The 19544-nt window shown below is 43.4% G+C and overlaps 2 protein-coding genes and 1 long non-coding RNA gene across 3 annotated transcripts in view; 1 reads left to right on the forward strand and 2 right to left on the reverse strand.

Moving 5' to 3' along the window:
• The window catches only part of LOC124125430 (tRNA dimethylallyltransferase-like), a 51643-nt gene extending 33251 nt beyond the window's left edge, over positions 1-18392 (forward strand). Inside the window, exons 4-13 of the mRNA XM_048400144.1 lie at positions 6970-7117; positions 7627-7873; positions 8272-8417; positions 9413-9515; positions 12143-12261; positions 12545-12622; positions 15287-15396; positions 16674-16788; positions 17078-17156; positions 17843-18392. Of these exons, the coding sequence (XP_048256101.1) occupies positions 6970-7117; positions 7627-7873; positions 8272-8417; positions 9413-9515; positions 12143-12261; positions 12545-12622; positions 15287-15396; positions 16674-16788; positions 17078-17156; positions 17843-17870 (1173 nt within the window). The 3' untranslated portion in view covers positions 17871-18392. The remainder of the gene's footprint in view (positions 1-6969; positions 7118-7626; positions 7874-8271; positions 8418-9412; positions 9516-12142; positions 12262-12544; positions 12623-15286; positions 15397-16673; positions 16789-17077; positions 17157-17842) is intronic.
• On the reverse strand, positions 8318-11853 carry LOC125382097. Its single transcript, XR_007222308.1, has 3 exons — positions 11715-11853; positions 9732-9881; positions 8318-8430 (listed from the first exon to the last, which is right to left on the reverse strand). It is a non-coding gene; the product is annotated as an uncharacterized LOC125382097 (long non-coding RNA).
• Positions 18117-18996, reverse strand: LOC125381969 (extensin-like). The gene is made up of 2 exons (XM_048399365.1): positions 18969-18996; positions 18117-18427 (listed from the first exon to the last, which is right to left on the reverse strand). Exons 1-2 carry the CDS (start codon positions 18994-18996, stop codon positions 18117-18119), a joined length of 339 nt encoding a protein of 112 aa, XP_048255322.1.
• Positions 18997-19544: the final 548 nt, after the last annotated feature.

Consider the following 19544-nt stretch of genomic DNA (forward strand, 5'->3'; position numbering starts at 1 on the left):
GAACTTGTGAGGTCTTCACGCTAATGCATTAGCCTCAGGGCAGGTCAGAGGTCACATACAAACTAAAAGGCTTACAATACAAACTGAGGGGTCCATTCTTATCTATAATTAATTTGTTAATGACCAAAGAAATTTGGAAAACATTTCACTTTGATAAAGGTTAGTATTTAGAATCCAGTATATTTGTGGTTGAGAAGAAGGGCTCTTTAGCAGTGGTTGTTGAAACTTGACGATTATTAGGATAGAATTACCGTGCATCCATACTATACTATACAGCCTTGGAGCTATGGAGCTATGGCGGTCTTTGTGGTGGTATTAGTCCTCAGTGTTGTCGTGGTAGTAGCTGCCTTAGTGTTGTAATGATAGAAGCTGCCTTAGTGTTGTCGTGGTAGTAGCTGCCTTAGTGTTGTCGTGGTAGTAGCTGCCTTAGTGTCGTAGTGGTAGTAGCTGCCTTAGTGTAGTCGTGGTAGTAGCTGCGTTAGTGTTGTAGTGATAGAAGCTGCCTTAGTGTTGTAATGATAGAAGCTGCCTTAGTGTTGTCGTGGTAGTAGCTGCCTTGTGGTGTCGTGGTAGTAGCTGCCTAAGTGTTGTCGTGGTAGTAGCTGCCTTAGTGTCGTAGTGGTAGTAGCTGCCTTAGTGTTGTCGTGGTAGTAGCTGCCTTAGTGTCGTAGTGGTAGTAGCTGCCTTATTGTTGTCGTGGTAGTAGCTGCCTTAGTGTTGTCGTGATGGAAACTGCCTAGTGTTGTAGTGATAGAAGCTGCCTCAGTGTTGTAGTGATAGAAACTGCCTTAGTGTTGTAGTGATAGGAGCTGCCTTAGTGTTGTAGTGATAGTAGCTGCCTTAGTGTTGTAGTGATGGAAACTGCCTTAGTGTTGTCGTGGTAGTAGCTGCCCTAGTGTTGTAGTGATAGTAGCTGCCTTAGTGTTGTCGTGATGGAAACTGCCTTAGTGTTGTCGTGGTAGTAGCTGCCTTAGTGTTGTCGTGGTAGTAGCTGCCTTAGTGTTGTCGTGGTAGAAGCTGCCTTAGTGTTGTAATGATAGAAGCTGCCTTAGTGTTGTCGTGATAGAAGCTGCCTTAGTGTTGTCGTGGTAGTAGCTGCCTTAGTGTTGTCGTGGTAGTAGCTGCCTTAGTGTTGTCGTGATAGTAACTGCCTTAGTGTTGTCGTGATAGAAGCTGCCTTAGTGTTGTAGTGATAGAAGCTGCCTTAGTGTTGTCGTGATAGAAGCTGCCTTAGTGTTGTCGTGATAGTAGCTGCCTTAGTGTTGTAGTGATAGAAGCTGCCTTAGTGTTGTAGTGATAGAAGCTGCCTTAGTGTTGTAGTGATAGAAGCTGCCTTAGTGTTGTAGTGATAGAAGCTGCCTTAGTGTTGTCGTGGTAGTAGCTGCCTTAGTGTTGTAGTGATAGAAGCTGCCTTAGTGTTGTAGTGATAGAAGGTGCCTAGGGTTATCGTGATAGTAGCTGCCTTAGTGTTGTCGTGATAGAAGCTGCCTTAGTGTTGTAATGATAGAAGCTGCCTTAGTGTTGTAGTGATAGAAGCTGCCTTAGTGTTGTCGTGGTAGAAGCTGCCTTAGTGTTGTCGTGTTAGAAGCTGCCTTAGTGTTGTAATGGTAGAAGCTGCCTTAGTGTTGTCGTGATAGTAGCTGCCTTAGTGTTGTAGTGATAGAAGCTGCCTTAGTGTTGTAATGGTAGAAGCTGCCTTAGTGTTGTCGTGATAGAAGCTGCCTTAGTGTTGTAATGGTAGAAACTGCCTTAGTGTTGTAATGGTAGAAGCTGCCTTAGTGTTGTCGTGATAGAAGCTGCCTTAGTGTTGTCGTGATAGAAACTGCCTTAGTGTTGTCGTGGTAGTAGCTGCCTTAGTGTTGTCGTGGTAGAAGCTGCCTTAGTGTTGTAATGATAGAAGCTGCCTTAGTGTTGTCGTGATAGAAGCTGCCTTAGTGTTGTCGTGTTGGAGCTGCCTTAGTGTTGTAATGATAGAAGCTGCCTTAGTGTTGTAATGGTAGAAGCTGCCTTAGTGTTGTAATGGTAGAAGCTGCCTTAGTGTTGTAGTGATAGAAACTGCCTTAGTGTTGTCGTGATAGAAGCTGCCTTAGTGTTGTCGTGTTGGAGCTGCCTTAGTGTTGTCGTGATAGAAGCTGCCTTAGTGTTGTAGTGATAGAAACTGCCTTAGTGTTGTCGTGTTGGAGCTGCCTTAGTGTTGTCGTGATAGAAGCTGCCTTAGTGTTGTCGTGATAGAAGCTGCCTTAGTGTTGTCGTGTTGGAGCTGCCTTAGTGTTGTAATGATAGAAGCTGCCTTAGTGTTGTAGTGATAGAAGCTGCCTTAGTGTTGTAGTGATAGAAGCTGCCTAGTGTTGTAGTGATAGAAGCTGCCTTAGTGTTGTCGTGGTAGTAGCTGCCTTAGTGTTGTAGTGATAGAAGCTGCCTTAGTGTTGTCGTGGTAGTAGCTGCCTAGTGTTGTAGTGATAGAAGCTGCCTTAGTGTTGTCGTGGTAGTAGCTGCCTTAGTGTTGTCGTGATAGAAGCTGCCTTAGTGTTGTCGTGTTGGAGCTGCCTTAGTGTTGTAATGATAGAAGCTGCCTTAGTGTTGTAGTGATAGAAGCTGCCTTAGTGTTGTAGTGATAGAAGCTGCCTTAGTGTTGTAGTGATAGAAGCTGCCTAGTGTTGTCGTGGTAGTAGCTGCCTTAGTGTTGTAGTGATAGAAGCTGCCTTAGTGTTGTAGTGATAGAAACTGCCTTAGTGTTGTCGTGGTAGTAGCTGCCTTAGTGTTGTTGTGCTAGTAGCTGCCTTAGTGTTGTCTTGCTGGCTACTTGGGAGGATGTATGCATTGCAGGTGGAGATGTTGACATCTAGGCGCTGTGTGATGGATGCTGCTCCTCACTCACTCACTCACTCACTCACTCACTCACTCACTGACAGGTGCGGCTGTCCCACGTCAGCCACACTCCCCGCTGCAGGCCACGGCACAGATCAGAGAGCATCTGACCACAATCTTAATGGGCATATCGGACTTGACCGGGAGATTAGTGTTTTGGTGGAATAGTATCTGATTTTGTTTCTCACTTCATCAGTCATGTGTTGTATGTAGTTGAACCTGGAATATGAGGACATTAGTGTGTTCTGGGGATGAGTCTAATACTGACAGTGAGGTTTAGATTGTCCCATTGATAACATAAGATAACACAAAGTTGATTTATAGCAGAAACATTCAATTGTCTCAACAAGTCTTTTCTAATCAACAAACATTTTGTCACTCATCACTGGCTGACTCACATGCTCCCCTCCACTCCAGTCCCCCCCCCCCCCCCCCCCCCCCTCTCTCCTCCCTCCCTCCAGTCCACTCCACTCCACTCACTAACTCAAACCCATAGAATCACCCAAGCAAACAGCAACTCACCCACCCATAACCAACAACCCCTAACTCTTGCTGTTTGAACAGTTGTAAAAAACTGAGATCAATACAGTCAGTGTTGGGGCTTGTACTGTATGTACCCATGGTGATGTAGGCATGTGTCTGTTTGCTCTGTTGACACAGCCGCTGTCAGTCAGTCATCAGTTTCATATTTCAGAAGACCCTAGCAATTGCCAACCATTTACTGTCAGAATTGCTTGAAAACAAACTGTTCAATAACCGATCATTAGCACAGTCGGTCACTGCCGGGGACAGGACTGGTCAGTTTCTTGACCCCTCCTCTGTTTGATGTGGGTCGGCCATCCCCGGGTCAGGGGCCGTGTTGGGGATGGAGCCTTGGTGGCTAATGGAGGGCTATCACATGTCCAGCTACAAGCAGGTCACGGGAAGGAGGCCAGTAGCCTTGCTCCCAGGCTCTACTGAAAGATATGTCTATGAATGTGTAGTAATTCTGTGCTCCAAATGGGCAAGTCTAGATATGTGGACAGTACAGTCTCTTATAGAGACAACTTGTTCTTATTATTTACATAATCTAGTAATTATGATTTAAACTTATAATTATTGCCTTGGAGACTTGTGCAAGTCTAAGAGGCCAGCTGCTCACTCCTAGCACAGCCTTGACCAGCTCCTGACAAACACATGGTGCAGGTTAACCCTATCCGGACCATCACTTTGAATATGTAGACCCATGAAGATCCGGGGTAGAATAGGTCTTCAGCAGCCCATTCTTTCTATACAAGGCGGCTATGCTTGTCGTAAGAGGTGACCAATGGGATTGGGTGGTCAGACTCACTGATGTGGTCGATGCCTGTTATTGTATTCCAATTGCGTGGAATGATGCTCATGATGTCAATTACTGGATTGTCTGGTCCAGACCCAATTTTTTACAGACTGCCGTCATATGGCTGGAATATTGCTGAGAGCGGCATAAAACAAGATACAAACAACAAATATATAGAGTTCATGAAACTAGAACCAATGTAACAGCCTAGCTGGCTCTATTCCATATTCTATGAAATCAGGACCAATCTAGTGCAGCCTGGCCAGCTCTATTCCACGTTCTATGAAAATAACATCAGGGAAAAAAAATCATTTTTGATGAGAGAAATGTATTGTGTAATAAAAGATTTCCTAGACTGTATGTTGGTGAAGTTTAACCCTTCCTCAGCCCACGTGTTTACTACAGTTGTTACCATGTGTATGTGGACACTAGTTCTGTTGAATGAGGGTGGAATGGAAGGGTAGCCTGGTTAAGGTGTTAGCTTCTCACCGAAATAGCTGGGTTCTACTCCCAATACGGCTACACTGGATGAAAGCATTTACTTGATGCTGCTATAGTGCTTCTGTATATTGAATGGAAAAGTTAGACTAACATGCAGATTTCTTTGTATGGGATGGGAAGAGCAGTGGTATGTACACAGTGTGTGTGTCAATCTGCTCTGAACTTAATGAAGGTGCAATCTAAAGGTCAAGTGCTTTTTTTGCTGTTTGCCTAAAGATGGGTGTTTTGCACAATAAATATTCTGATTCTTCTGAATTTGCCAACACATTCACCCACCAACACATTCACCCACCAACACATTCACACACCGACACACTCACCCAGCAATACATTCACACACTCACCCAGCAACACATTCACCCAGCAACACATTCACCCAGCAACACATTCACCCACCAGCACATTCACACATCCCCCACCATCTGCCCTTGATAAATGACTGTCACATGCACTAAGGAGCATGAGGTATTAGCATGTAGTCATGTTGCTCGAAACAGACAGGGATCCCCCTGTTGAGATGATAATGAACACAACTACCGTATTTTCTTGAGTATAGTGCGCACCCATGTATAATGCGCACCCCCCTCTAGCGGGTTCAATATTTTGGAAAAAAAGAAATTTGAATATTATACGCAGAAAAAAATTAAACCGTACCCTTTCAGCGAAGTCCGGCAAACGAACGGGTGAGGAAAAACTTTGTCAGTACAAATTCTAAATTTGAGATAAAAAATCACCAGACATGTTTATTTACCGTTTAAATAGTATTTATTGTTCTGAGGCATTGTTTTATATCCAGGGATTAAGATTACCTTGTGTATTTTCTCGTAAACTAAGACGGAAACAGCAATCAGCGTACACACGTTTTCTTGGAATCGACCGGTGATTCGGTCAAGACACACCCAATGATATAACTTTATAGGATTTTTAATGCAAGGATCGGCAAAAATTGTATCTGAAATTGTATTTCTGTAGGGTTCCCTGAAGCTCACGCTTGTTGACTTTCTACAACTGTTACCCCAAGCTCATGGTGGACTGACACAGCTCCTACCCGGTATTTGTATCAGTATTATACAAACCTACCATTTACAAGCGGTCATTTCTTCTCGGACAAGCCTTGAGTCTGGTTACCAGGACTACACACTTACTTTAGGCCTTATTTCAGTGTTTTAAGAATTCGGACACAAATTGCTTCTGTAAGATTTGACATGGTCCCCACAATTGGAGGTGTAGACATGGCTGTTGTCAATACACTATTTCTGTTTGTTTCTATAAACACGTGCTTCAGCTGTTGGATTCACGACTCTTCCTCTTGCCTGCTGAATCACCGGCATGTCGCAGAATTTAAAGTGTGTTGAATGAAGATTAAACACACTGACTTATTTGCCAGGCAAATGAACTTGTCTTAAATTGGAATGATTACCGAAAGTGAGAAGCAATCAAACTGTTTGTACGGTAGATTGTCCGCCTCATGTTTACAAATATGTGGCTCGTGTGGCCGACAGTTGATTACCGACTGCTAATTGTACAATGACTAAACGCCAGTTGACTCCACGTCTGCGTCTACCCGGAGTCTGGACCTGGAGTCAGGATCTGCAGGATGACACTAATCACTTTGTATTTGACCAATAGTTCACTGTCAAGTTCACGCCAAGTCCAACAAACTGTTCCAATATTTGTTTATATTTGACTTTGATTCTTCGTTTAAATGCTCTTAAATTTGTCTTTTATATTTTTGTCAAGCGACACTAATCATTGTAATTACTGTCTGTGGTTTGTGTGGTATAGTGTAAAATACTGAATGCCTTAGAATTGATATTCTTGAAGGAGCTGTTGGGGGCTTGTGGTTAAAGTACTGACTTATGACACAGAGTGAGACATAGTTTAATCAAATGAGGCCATGATGCTACTTGAAAATCAGTGAGTGAGTGAGTGAGTGAGTCGGACGGTCGGTTGGTGGGTGAGTCGGTCAGTCGGGGGGTGGTAGGTCGGTAGGTTGATCGGTCGGTCGGTCGGTTGGTCGGTGGGTGGGTGGGTGGGTGGGTCGGTCAACTCCTGGGTACCCATGCTACTGAAACACAAGAGTTGATCTGTTTCACAATCTTCACAAGACAGTCAGTGTTTGGTTACATGATTTTGTTTCTAATTGGGTTTGTGTTACCCAGGTATTCATATATGTATTTCATTGGTTATAATTTTAAGATCAAATTAGTAACAAAGAATGTTTCTTTATGCAGATCATGGTTTTCTTAGTCATTCTAAATCTGGATGTTCTCGTTTCTCAGGCCCAAGATGAATGTCCTGAGGCCAAGAAGTCAAGAATGTCCAACTCTGGTCCAGTCATACATGAAAGGGAACGTCCACGGTCTCCAGGAGCTGGTGCAACTCCTTCAGGACAACTGACCACAAGTGGTGCTTCATCCACAAGACCTGGTGAGCATGGCATGTGATGTGTTCGTGAACGTCGCTTCACACAACATACCAGTTTGTTTGCTTGTGCAACGAACCAATCTAATATGTCTTGAATATGAGTAATTTTACATATATTAACCAACATGTATGGTATCCATGTTTCTTTTGTCGATTAGTGTATATTCCTAATCCCTGTGTTATGTATAATTTATCATTCTGTTGGGCTTGACATCGTCAAACTGTGGGTACTTCAAGATCCTAGCACATGTTCCTTCAACCTTTTACAGCAACATGTTATTAATTTACTGGTAGCAGACAGGCCTAGATTTATGGGACCAGGGTGCAACCTGGTTTTGTCTGGAGCATCTAGGTTTCATGCCTACATGCCTCTGCTGCAAGTTTGATCCAGTCTTAAAATCGAGCCCTGTCAGCTGAAAACCTGACAAGGAGAAATGGTAGAAGAGAATCTGGCACTGCCTCCTCTCCATGTGGACCAATGCCTACATCAGATGCATGTTGCTTCAACTCAGGTGCTCCTCAAGTGGCGGAGGCTTCTCTGGGTGGTGAAGTAACTCTGGAAGGCAAAGGGGAGGCAATTCCGGAGGACAAAGGGGAGATAACTCTGGAAGGCAGTAGAAAGGCTTCGATTGACCGAGGAACAGATCGAGAAGGGGGATTCAAAGATATTGAGAGTTCCGAGCTTCACAGACAATTGACATTAGTGGATCCTGCAACTGCCAAAAAAATTCATCCACATAATCGCAGGAAAATTATCAGGTTTGTTATCATTGAAGCCGAACTTTCTACTGTGTACAGTCAATGTAGTAGTATTCTTTTCCTTGGTACGATGGTGGCCACAATTGATTACTTGTAGACAGTAAGAGTACTAGGGCTTTTTAGGGTACTCTAGTGATACTCCTTCCAAACTTCTTCAGTCACTAACTCACTGATCGAACAAACTCAATATTTACATATTTTTTTCATGTTTTTCGTACTTCATTCAGCACTGAACACAGATGTTGTATTGTACGGCAGCAAGGTGGTGATTGCGACACACAAGGGGGGCATCAGAGAAGTAATAAAGATAGTGGCACAAATTATGTTGATTACGGTATATATTATATTGCTGATACACCTGTAGCATTAGTCTCTCCTCATTGGCTGCCCCGACACAGAGCGCTGGAAGTGTACGGCCAACATGGAGTTCCGCTGAGCGACATCCTGAAGTCCCAGCATGCATCAGCAGGAGGTGCGGCGGCTATCAGCGGACCAGCGAGATATGAAAAGACTTGCATCTTCTGGATACAGTGTGATCAGAGAGGTGGGAGGCAAATCTGAAAACACAGTTAGTTACTACCGTAAACTCTGCAACATCATCTTCTACATTTGCTGATGAAATAGAGATGATGGAGTTAACTCTAAGTGCCCCCCACCTTGTCTTCTGTCTCATACACAACCTTGGGCTTCATTAGCTTACTTGTTCATTGGCAAGTTGCTGGGAAGAGTTGTCTCCCTTAGGAGTGCAGTAACCGATATCATGGGTTGGAAGTGAGTTGTGGTTTGTCAGTACCATCTGTTTGATGGCATTCCAGAAGTTGGAGAATAAAAAACAAAATAAACCACCTTATGGATAACAACATAAATTAGAAGTTGGTGTCCATAAAATTGTTTGTTTAGGGGTAGAATAGGTCTTCAGCAACCCATGCTTGCCGTAAAAGGTGACTATGCTTGTCATAAGAGGCGACTAACAGGATCGGGTGGTCAGGCTTGCTTACTAGGTTGATGCATGTTATAGTATTCCAATTGCGTGGATCGATGCTCATGATGTCAATCACTGGATTGTCTGGTTCAGACTCGATTATTTACAGACCACCATCATATAGCTGGAATATTGCTGAGTGAGGCGTCAAACAAACAAACAAATCATACTTAATATTGTAATATCGCTATAGTAAAACTGGACTACAGTCCAAGCATCGTCTAACAAACTCCTGTGTTTCTACACGGACACAAGAAATGGCAGGGAATTATGGGTTGTATGTCCCACGTGAAGGATTGTAATTCCTTGGTTTTGTCATATTTGCCCCTATGTCAGTTTAAGAAATACATTAAGAAATATTTAATCTTTAAGAAAGGAAAATGTATGAAATGTCATTTGTACAAAACAATGTACTCTGTTGTCCCAAGGAGATGTGTCTCACAGATATCAGAGAGTTCTTCCAACCTCTGTGGTTTGGATTTGGTGGTCTGCAAACACCATTTTGTCTTGTCATAAAATAGATTGCACGTTGTTGTCACTAGTTGCATTGTGTTCAGTGCTGGACGCCCGCCTGGACACCCGTGTGGACGCCATGATGGAGCAGGGTCTACTTCAGGAACTCCACGACTTCCACAGCGAGTACAGACACAATATGCAGGGGTACACAATTCTATTTCTTCCCAGTTCCCCCCTCCCCCTACCCCAACCTACCCTCCCCCCTCCTTCTCTAACAGTTACATTTGGATTCATGGTCTCTAATAGTCCTGCACCATGACTGTGGAATATATATATTTTATGAAAAAAGCTCTATTCCACATAAGCATCAGAAAAAAATATTTGTTTAATATTGTGTTATATAAGATTTCATAGACTAACTGATAGTCTAGGTCTCTAGCCGCCTGTGCTGATCACAACTGGATTGCTGTGTGCATCAGTAAACAACCAACACACACACTTGTACTGTTTCAGTTGGGCAGCATTGTAGGTAAGGTGTCAGTTTATCTTGCCAAGGGCCAGTGTTCTGTTCTGTGGAAAGGAAACATGTTTCTGGTGAGTCATTAAGACTTCCATAATCATTCCTGTCATGGAGGGTAGAATATGTGGACTGTGATGCGCTGAGCTCACGGGAGAGACAGACAATAGCTACATTTGCAGAATGTATAGCTGTTCATTTTCCAAGAGAGTATGTAGCATGTGGAAATGTTGATTACATTACTCTGTTTCCTTTCTGAAAAGTGTTAAAAGTTGTTTTTGATAATTTCAGAGTAAAGATTCTTATCCCCTTTGATCATCGTTTCATGAAATTTGATGAGTTTGTGGAAACAATCCCCTCTTGTTGTCACCATCTCAAGTGATCCCTGATAAGTCCCAGCCTCCTCCTTCATCCCCGCTTCAGATCAACACAACAGCAGCGTCCACACAGCCCGGGGACAGATTAGTGGCTGTGTGTATACACATCCTCACCTCGGGGGATAACACTGTTATCTTACTGCTTTTGTTGTTGCTAGTTTGCTGGGAGATATAGGATATATTATCCCATCCACTTATCCAGGATTATCTCCCCCTGACTGCAGGAAGCAGGATGTGGCCATCGTGAGCAGATTAGCATGGTGCTGATCACACTGGATGACTGGTCAGCGCTTCCATAATTAGCAATAAACACCAGATTATCACTCCATGGCAGCTCAGCTAATCTTTGAACCATAACCTTTTGTTAAATGAAAACTCTTTTTTTTAAATAGTCTTTTGCTGGACCTATTTTCTGATAGTAGAATTTATGAAAGAGCAATATGTACAGGTGAAATAATTTCTGTTTTTAATGAGAATTGGGTGTAGTTTCAAACTGAATTCATGCATTAGAAGTAGAGAATTTTAAGGAGATATTTTGAAAGCCCATCTTTGATTGTGACAGGTGAGATGAAATTGGGTTTAACGTCGCGTCCAAGATTATTGCACTTATATAGCGACATGCATACACGTGTGTGTGTGTGTGTGTGGCTGCTTGTGCTAGTCCGGACTGATGCCGATTTATAGTGCTAGCCCACTGAGATACCATGCCGCAGTTTAACATGAATACCCCACTCAGACACAGTATACTGACTCCGAGCCGACCAGTCCTTGTTTTAGCCCCTTAATGCTGAGTGCCAGACAGGGTAACAACAAGTACCATCTTTTAACGTCTTTTGGTATGACGCGGCCGGGGATTGAACCCCGGACCTTCTATTCTCCGGGCAGACGCTCTACCACTAGACCACGGAGGCAGTTCTGATTGTGACAGAATTTGGATGGTAGATAGTTGCTGGTTTGTGTTGTAGTAACTATTGGGTTATTATTATCATTAATATTTTGTCAAGTATACCTCCAAAACAATGATTTAGTTCAGAAGAATGGTAATGATTTAATACATTTTATTGAGGTTAAGTCAAAGTCTTAAATTATTTTTTGAAAAGCGAATTTGCCAAACACTTAAAATGTTGAGTGATCATTAATCATTTATGAAATCGATAATTCATCTGAATAAAAAACTAGACTTGTGATGATAGTTCCTGAATTCATGAAGTTCTAAATCCAACACATGTTGCATGGCTGAATCACCTGCCAACACACTCCTGCAGCCTGTCCACATACAGTTTTCATGTCAATTATTTGTTGACCTTATCCTACTCAATAAACTTGACTGTAGCAAATCGATGTCACCTGCTCTCCAGGAAAGATAACACACACAAGACATGTATCTCAATGAAAGCCTGTCTTATCAGAGCCCCAGTGTGTGAATTTGTTGACATTGTGATAGCTACCAGACTTCCCTCGTGGCAGGTTCTCACAAGCACTTAGCGTAGTACATCCACGTAGCAATACCTTGAGATCAATCCATCTGTACTAGATCGGCAGGTAACGCGGCACCGCAGGCTTGATAATGTCTCCACCAGGGGGCGCTGTGTTTGTTTACCTGATCTCTTCCACACCCGATGATGGCCGATTTAATCAGAACATTAACATTGTCTGACCCCGGAGAAATTGAATAATTCTTGTTTACAACATGTGACCTCAGTGATAGCAGCATGTGTACTGTTGAATTTGTGGTTCTGTTTGTGTTATAAGTAGAAGCATCTAAACCCATGGTTGTTACAGTACAGTATGGTTACAGAATGATTTATAAGTAAAATTTGAAAAAAAATCTTTGAACATAGTGATTGGAGGAATGTAATAAAAATGCCTGAAATCTTCCTGATTAGATGTGTACAGAAGTCACAGAAAATAGACCAGGTTTTTGTGCATACTTTCAGGCACTGTGATTACACTCTGGGAATGTTTCAAAGCATTGGCTTCAAGGAATTTCACAACTACCTGTTGCTCCCTGAGGATGAGCGAGACACGGTCAAAGGGAGACAACTCAGGGATGAAGGTGAGTTAGATGGTCTCACAAAACAACAAGAGTTGCGTCCCTTAGTCACATGTGGATTTCTGTGACAACATAACTATGCACTGGTCTATCAACATTAAAGTGAACTATTATAAATAGGTTTCAGGTGACATGAATAGACTTGATGTTTATGTTTGTGCTTGGTGTTATTTACATTCATTGATTCGGCCAGTCAGTTGCTCATGTGCGTCATCTGTTTTCATATGTTTTCTTTTTTTCATGTTTTCATGTGGTTTTTTTCATATGTTTTCATGTGTTGACACAGGCCTGGAGCTGCTAAAGTTGGCTACGCGGCAGTACGCTAAACGGCAGGTCAAGTGGATACGAAACAGGTTCTTAAAACGTAAGAAATATTCAACATTTTAAGGGCTGTCTATCATCTTCAAACAAATCTTGACACACCCTAAAATATGTGTTTGAAATAATAATGATATTGTGTATAAACAAAGGGAACTGGAACATGGTACTGGTCCCTTCTCTGTGCTGCCACCCACCCACTCACTCACTGTGTGTGGCAGTGTATCAGTGTGTGTGACAGTGTATCAGTGTGTGTGTGGCAGTGTATCAATGTGTGTGTGGCAGTGTATCAATGTGTGTGTGGCAGTGTATCAATGTGTATGACAGTGTATCAATGTGTGTGTGGCAGTGTATCAATGTGTATGACAGTGTATCAATGTGTGTGTGGCAGTGTATCAATGTGTGTGACAGTGTATCAGTGTGTGTGACAGTGTATCAATGTGTGTGTGACAGTGTATCAATGTGTGGCAGTGTATTAATGTGTGTGTGACAGTGTATCAGTGTGTGTGGCAGTGTATCAGTGTGTGTGGCAGTGTATCAATTTGTGTGTGACAGTGTATCAGTGTGTGTGACAGTGTATCAATGTGTGTGTGACAGTGTATCAATGTGTGGCAGTGTATCAATGTGTGTGTGGCAGTGTATCAATGTGTGTGTGACAGTGTATCAGTGTGTGTGGCAGTGTATCAATGTGTGTGTGACAGTGTATCAGTGTGTGGCAGTGTATCAATGTGTGTGTGACAGTGTATCAGTGTGTGTGACAGTGTATCAATGTGTGTGTGACAGTGTATCAATGTGTGTGTGACAGTGTATCAATGTGTGTGTGACAATGTATCACTGTGTGTGGCAGTGTATCAGTGTGTGTGTGACAGTGTATCAGTGTGTGTGGCAGTGTATCAGTGTGTGTGACAGTGTATCAATGTGTGTGTGACAGTGTATCAATGTGTATGTGACAGTGTATCAATGTGTGTGTGACAGTGTATCAATGTGTGTGTGGCAGTGTATCAATGTGTGTGTGACAGTGTATCAATGTGTGTGTGACAGTGTATCAGTGTGTGTGACAGTGTATCAATGTGTGTGTGACAATGTATCAGTGTGTGTGGCAGTGTATCAGTGTGTGTGTGACAGTGTATCAGTGTGTGTAACAGTGTATCAGTGTGTGTGACAGTGTATCAATGTGTGAGTGACGGTGTATCAATGTGTGTGTGACAGTGTATCAATGTGTGTGTGACATTGTATCAATGTGTGTGTGGCAGTGTATCAATGTGTGTGTGGCAGTGTATCAGTGTGTGTGGCAGTGTATCAATGTGTGTGTGACAGTGTATCAGTGTGTGTGGCAGTGTATCAGTGTGTGTGGCAGTGTATCAGTGTGTGTGACAGTGTATCAGTGTGTGTGACAGTGTATCAATGTGTGTGTGACAGTGTATCAGTGTGTGTGACAGTGTATCAATGTGTGTGTGACAGTGTATCAATGTGTGGCAGTGTATCAATGTGTGTGTGACAGTGTATCAGTGTGTGTGGCAGTGTATCAGTGTGTGTGGCAGTGTATCAATGTGTGTGTGACAGTGTATCAGTGTGTGTGGCAGTGTATCAATGTGTGTGTGACAGTGTATCAATATGTGGCAGTGTATCAATGTGTGTGTGACAGTGTATCAGTGTGTGTGGCAGTGTATCAGTGTGTGTGGCAGTGTATCAATGTGTGTGGCAGTGTATCAATGTGTGTGTGATGGTGTATCAATGTGTGTGTGACAGTGTATCAATGTGTGTGTGACTTTGTATCAATGTGTGTGTGGCAGTGTATCAATGTGTGTGTGACAGTGTATCAGTGTGTGTGGCAGTGTATCAATGTGTGTGTGACAGTGTATCAGTGTGTGTGGCAATGTATCAATGTGTGTGTAACAGTGTATCAGTGTGTGTGACAGTGTATCAATGTGTGTGTGACAGTGTATCAGTGTGTGTGACAGTGTATCAGTGTGTGTGGCAGTGTATCAATGTGTGTGTGACAGTGTATCAATGTGTGTGTGACAGTGTATCAGTGTGTGTGACAGTGTATCAATGTGTGTGTGACAGTGTATCAATGTGTGTGTGACAGTGTATCAATGTGTGTGTGGCAGTGTATCAATGTGTGTGTGGCAGTGTATCAATGTGTGTGTGGCAGTGTATCAGTGTGTGTGGCAGTGTATCAATGTGTGTGTGACAGTGTATCAGTGTGTGTGGCAGTGTATCAATGTGTGTGTGATAGTGTATCAGTGTGTGTGGCAGTGTATCAATGTGTGTGTGACAGTGAATCAGTGTGTGTGACAGTGTATCAATGTGTGTGTGACAGTGTATCAATGTGTGTGTGACAGTCAATCAATGTGTGTGTGGCAGTGTATCAATGTGTGTGTGATAGTGTATCAGTGTGTGTGACAGTGTATCAATATGTGTGGCAGTGTGTATGACAGTGTATCTGAGTGTGTGTGTGACAGTGCATCTGTGTGTGACAGTGTATCAGTTTGTGTGTGTCAGTGTATCAATATGTGTGGCAGTGTATCAATGTGTGTGTGTGGTAGTGTGTGACAGTGTATCTGTGTGTGGCAGTGTATCAATGTGTGTGCGTGGCAGTGTGTGTGACAGTGTATCAATGTGTGTGTGACAGTGTATCTGTGTGTGTGACTGTGATGTTGCTGAGATAAGGATATTACAACCCAACTCCCTCACTCACTCTTTGCAGGCCCGGGGCCCGGTGTGCTGCCAGTGTACGGCGTGGACTCCACGGATGTCAGTCTCTGGGCGGACAAGGTCTTAAAGCCGGCCTGTGACATACTTACAGCAATACAAGAGGTAACATAGGCCTGTGTTGTTTTGTGGAATATCATAGGGAGTACTGGTATAATATTAATTGCTAGGCATTAATACTGAAATGTATATATTGCTAGCAGGCTGTATGGCTGGAATATCTATCACAAGAATGTCTTATTATCCCCTGCCACGATGGGGATATAGGAATGGGTTTTACGAAACTTTGCATAAGTATCAAACACATGATGAACTGGTGCCTTTTTGTGTTTTGTTATGAAACTTTGCATATGTATAAAACACATGCTGAACTGGTGCCTTTTGCTGTTTCCTTGGCAACAAGTTGGACTTAACCCAAATACAGGTTACTTTCATAACCAAAGCGTGGCTTTTAAACCAGATGGGTTGTAGTGTTCATTTCTTTCACATGTTATCCATGAAACCTTATACGCATATTAACAGATCACTGAAATTGTCATGCAATTTTGGATTTTCTACAAAAAGTTCTATTCTTTGCAGGATTGTCTGAGAACTGTTACCATAATTACTTAATTGGGATGTATAACGCTTAACAAAGGAACTTGCAACAACAGAATCAAGTTAGGCAGTCATTAGTGAGTGAATTGGGTTGTAACGCATCTTCCCGAGGCAAGAGAGTTAACTGACTTTAAAAGTCCAGTTTCCACCCTTGCCGAACTAGGCCGGGATTCCTGGTCTCGATCGTAGTGCCACCAGTGGTTATTACGAGTTATGTCCCTTCTAAACCTCTCCTATGGACAAATCAGATTCCACCTCTCGTATCACTTGCATTTGTTTCAAACAAAATGGCAACGCCCAGTCAAGACGATCTGATTGATAATCAAGATCTATATTGTGATTAAACAGGTCTTACATAGTGAAGTGCATCAAATCATGTGAGCACCTTGATTAAAAACATGAAAAGATTTGAAAATATGTGTTGACAACGAGTTGTCGGTGCACATGCTTTGCAAATCCTGCAATCGATTGAAATCTGCACATCAGTTACGAACCGGATTTCGATTTCGTTGCGCAAGTTTGATTGGACTATTCATAGACTCGTTAGTCCAGCCAAAATGTAACTCCATAATACCAGCCTAGTTCGGCAAGGGTGGAAACTGGACTTCTTAAAGTCAGTTAACTCTCTTGCCTTGGGAAAATGGTTCAAACGCCACTTTTAGCAGTATTCCAGTTATATCGCGACGTGTCAGCTTAATGTGGGAGGAAAGCCCGAAGTGATGCAGGTCTCAGACGTTAACCCCTAGGCAGTCATGAAGTTATAGGTAACAGTTTGTGTGTTTCAGGATGAGAGTCCAGGTGTCCCCCCTCTGGAGTCGGGAGGGGCTGTGACGGAGCATGTCTACAACGTGTGCGACGTGTGTGCAGGGCGTGTGTTCACAACCTTGCTGGAGTGGGAAGGTATGTGATGGCAGTGTGTGTGTAAGTGAGTGATTTCAGACAACATGCAACGTGGCTAACACTGTTTTAGCAAAAAAGAAAAGTACAGTGCTAGATTGTCGAGTAACTTTCCTTTCCTAATATGAATCATCGGTAATGCAGTTCCACGAGTTATTTGACTGGTGGGAGAACAGATTTCAGCAGTCAGCACTAATTAACATTGGCATTCCTTGATGTTGAGTCCGCTGACTCGTCAGTCTTGCGCCTGCTTTGCGAGAAAGGGTCAGGAAAGGTTAACTTTTGGTTTCAGCTCACACAAGCAGTCGGAAGCACAAGCGGGCACTCAGTAAACAGCGGAAACAGATGCGGAGAGCTGCCATGCTTAACAGGTAGTGTGACATGTGACACTGGTAGTGTGACATGTGACACAGGTAGTGTGACATGTGACACTGGTAGTGTGAGATTACAATGTGAGGTGGTGTGTGACATGTTTGTTTGTTGTTTACACCGCACTCAGCAATATTCCAACTACCGGTATATGGCGGCGGTCTGTAAATAATCGTGTCTAGACCAGACAAACCAATGATGGAATTTATGAGCATTGATCTATGCAATTGGGATAGGATGACATGCATCAACCAAGTCAGTGAAACCGACCACCCGATCCGGTAGTCGCCTCTTACGACAAGCATTGTCGCCTTTTACAAGGATGGGTTGCTGAAGACCAACTCGAACTGTGATCTTCATGGGGGTGACATATCACACAGGTAGTGTGACATGTGACACAGGTAGTGTGAAATGGCAGTGACACAAGTGAGACGTGCAACACTTGTCGTGTGATATTCCATGTCACATGGGGATTGTGGCACTGTGATTTGTGTGACATGTGACATTGTGTGTGATATTGTGACTTTGTGTGTGACATTATTATCGTGTGACATGTGACTTTATGTGTGACTATTATTGTGTGTGACATGTGACTTTGTGTGTGACATTATTATCGTGTGACATGTGACTTTGTGTGTGACATTATAAACTGGGGGCTATGAACTGATATGTGACAATTTGATTTCAGTGACAAAGCCTCTGAATCAACAGAATGAGGCGAGGGATATAACCTGATGATACCAGGAGTGAAAGAGGACATCTGCCCCCTGTGTCAGCGAGCGTGTCATAGACCCCCCAGTCAGCTGAGAGTGACAGCGTGACAGCTCAGTCAGGTGACCGATCAGCAAGTGTAGTTCTGGGAGTGGCCCCTATGGGGGTAGGGGAGGGGTCCTGTAGAGGTGGTTGAGGGGTCCCTCAGAAGAGGGCTTGGAGGAGGGGTCTTGTAGAGGTGGAGAAATCTTCTAGAGGGAGGGAGTGGTTGAGGGGTCCCTAGGGAGAGGGCTTGTAGGACGGGTCCTGTAGAGGTGGTTATGAGGTCCCTCAGAAGGGGGCTTGTAGGAGGGGTCCTGTAGAGGTGGCAAGGGCTTCTTTGGAGGGGCCTTGGAGGAGGGGTCCTGTAGAGGTGGCGAGGGTTTCTTGGGAGGGGTCCTGTAGAGGTGGCGAGGGCTTCTTGGGAGGGGGCTTGGAGGAGGGGGCCTGTAAAGGTGGCGAAGTCTTCTTGGGAGAGTGGGAAGGTGAGGGGTCCCGAGGGAGAGGGGTTGGAGGAGGGGTCCTGTAGGGGTGGAGAAGCTGATTGGGTATTAACACCAGCCGGATACAGAATATATGTGATTGTTTGATTAGATATGGGAGACCTGTGTTGTATATATAATACCGGTGTGGATTCCATGTATGTCGAGTAACCTTGATTTAACATGATTTTGACATTGTAAGATATTTTCTTTTTCAATTTTTGGGGTGCAGGTTACACACACCCCTCCACCTGTGCTGTCACAAAGATAGACATCGATTGATCATGTAGCAAATTAAAGCTAATTAACCAGAACAGTATTTGTCTCACAAACAGTCACTCATCTCAACAAACAACTGCAGAAGATTATTGCATAATGTATGCCTGCTGTCAGTCCAGGTGTAAAACACTCAGCTATGTGTATAGTGTAATGTGACACTTTAGCAAGTGACACAGATTCACAGTCTGTGACATGCCGCATCATCTTTGTAGAGTTTTTTCAAGACTACAAAGGGATATTGTGATGTGTAGAAAATAAACTATACAAACAAAGCAATCGGTGTTTTGCAATCACTTGTAGTACCTGAGTCCTTGAGGTCCCCGAACACCATTAGTCTTAAAGAGGCAACTGACTACATCGGGAACCCATGGGGACGCCTGGTTGGGGTACGTTGCCAGCAACCAATCCTGGTCACCAGACGTCATGTAAAGGATCATGTGATCAGGCTTGGTGACTTGGTTGATCCTCCATGGTCAAGAGAGTGGAAGGTTGGTGGTTCAATCCACTGACTGCAGAATAACCAAAGACTTTAAAAGATGGTACTTGTTGTTGCCTGGCCTGGGGCTGAGCGTTAATGAGATAAAACAAGGATTGGCTGGCTAGCAGTCAGCATGATGTTTTGTTTGTTTGTTGTTTAATGTCGCACTCAACAATATTCCAGCTATATGACGGCGGTCTGTAAATAATCGAGTCTGAACCAGACAATCCACTGATTGACATCATACGCATCAATCCATGCAATTGGGATCAATGACATGCATCAACCAAGTCAGTGAGCCTGACCAACCAATCCTGTTTGTCGCCTCTTATGACAAGCAGTCGCCTGTTACTGCAAGCATGGGTTGCTGAAGACCTATTCTACCCCGGATCTTCACGGGT

This window comes from Haliotis rufescens, unplaced genomic scaffold, assembly GCF_023055435.1.
Source record: "Haliotis rufescens isolate VD_foot unplaced genomic scaffold, xgHalRufe1.0.p SCAF_2, whole genome shotgun sequence".
NCBI classification, from domain to species: domain Eukaryota; kingdom Metazoa; phylum Mollusca; class Gastropoda; order Lepetellida; family Haliotidae; genus Haliotis; species Haliotis rufescens.

Coding starts and splice junctions, on each gene's coding strand:
- LOC125381969 (XM_048399365.1), bottom strand. CDS start 18,996: ATGGTGTTCGGGGACCTCAAGGACTCAG. Junction 18,428..18,968: donor CGGGGACCTCAAGGACTCAG/GTACTACAAGTG, acceptor CCACCCCTACAG/GACCCCTCCTCCAACCCCTC.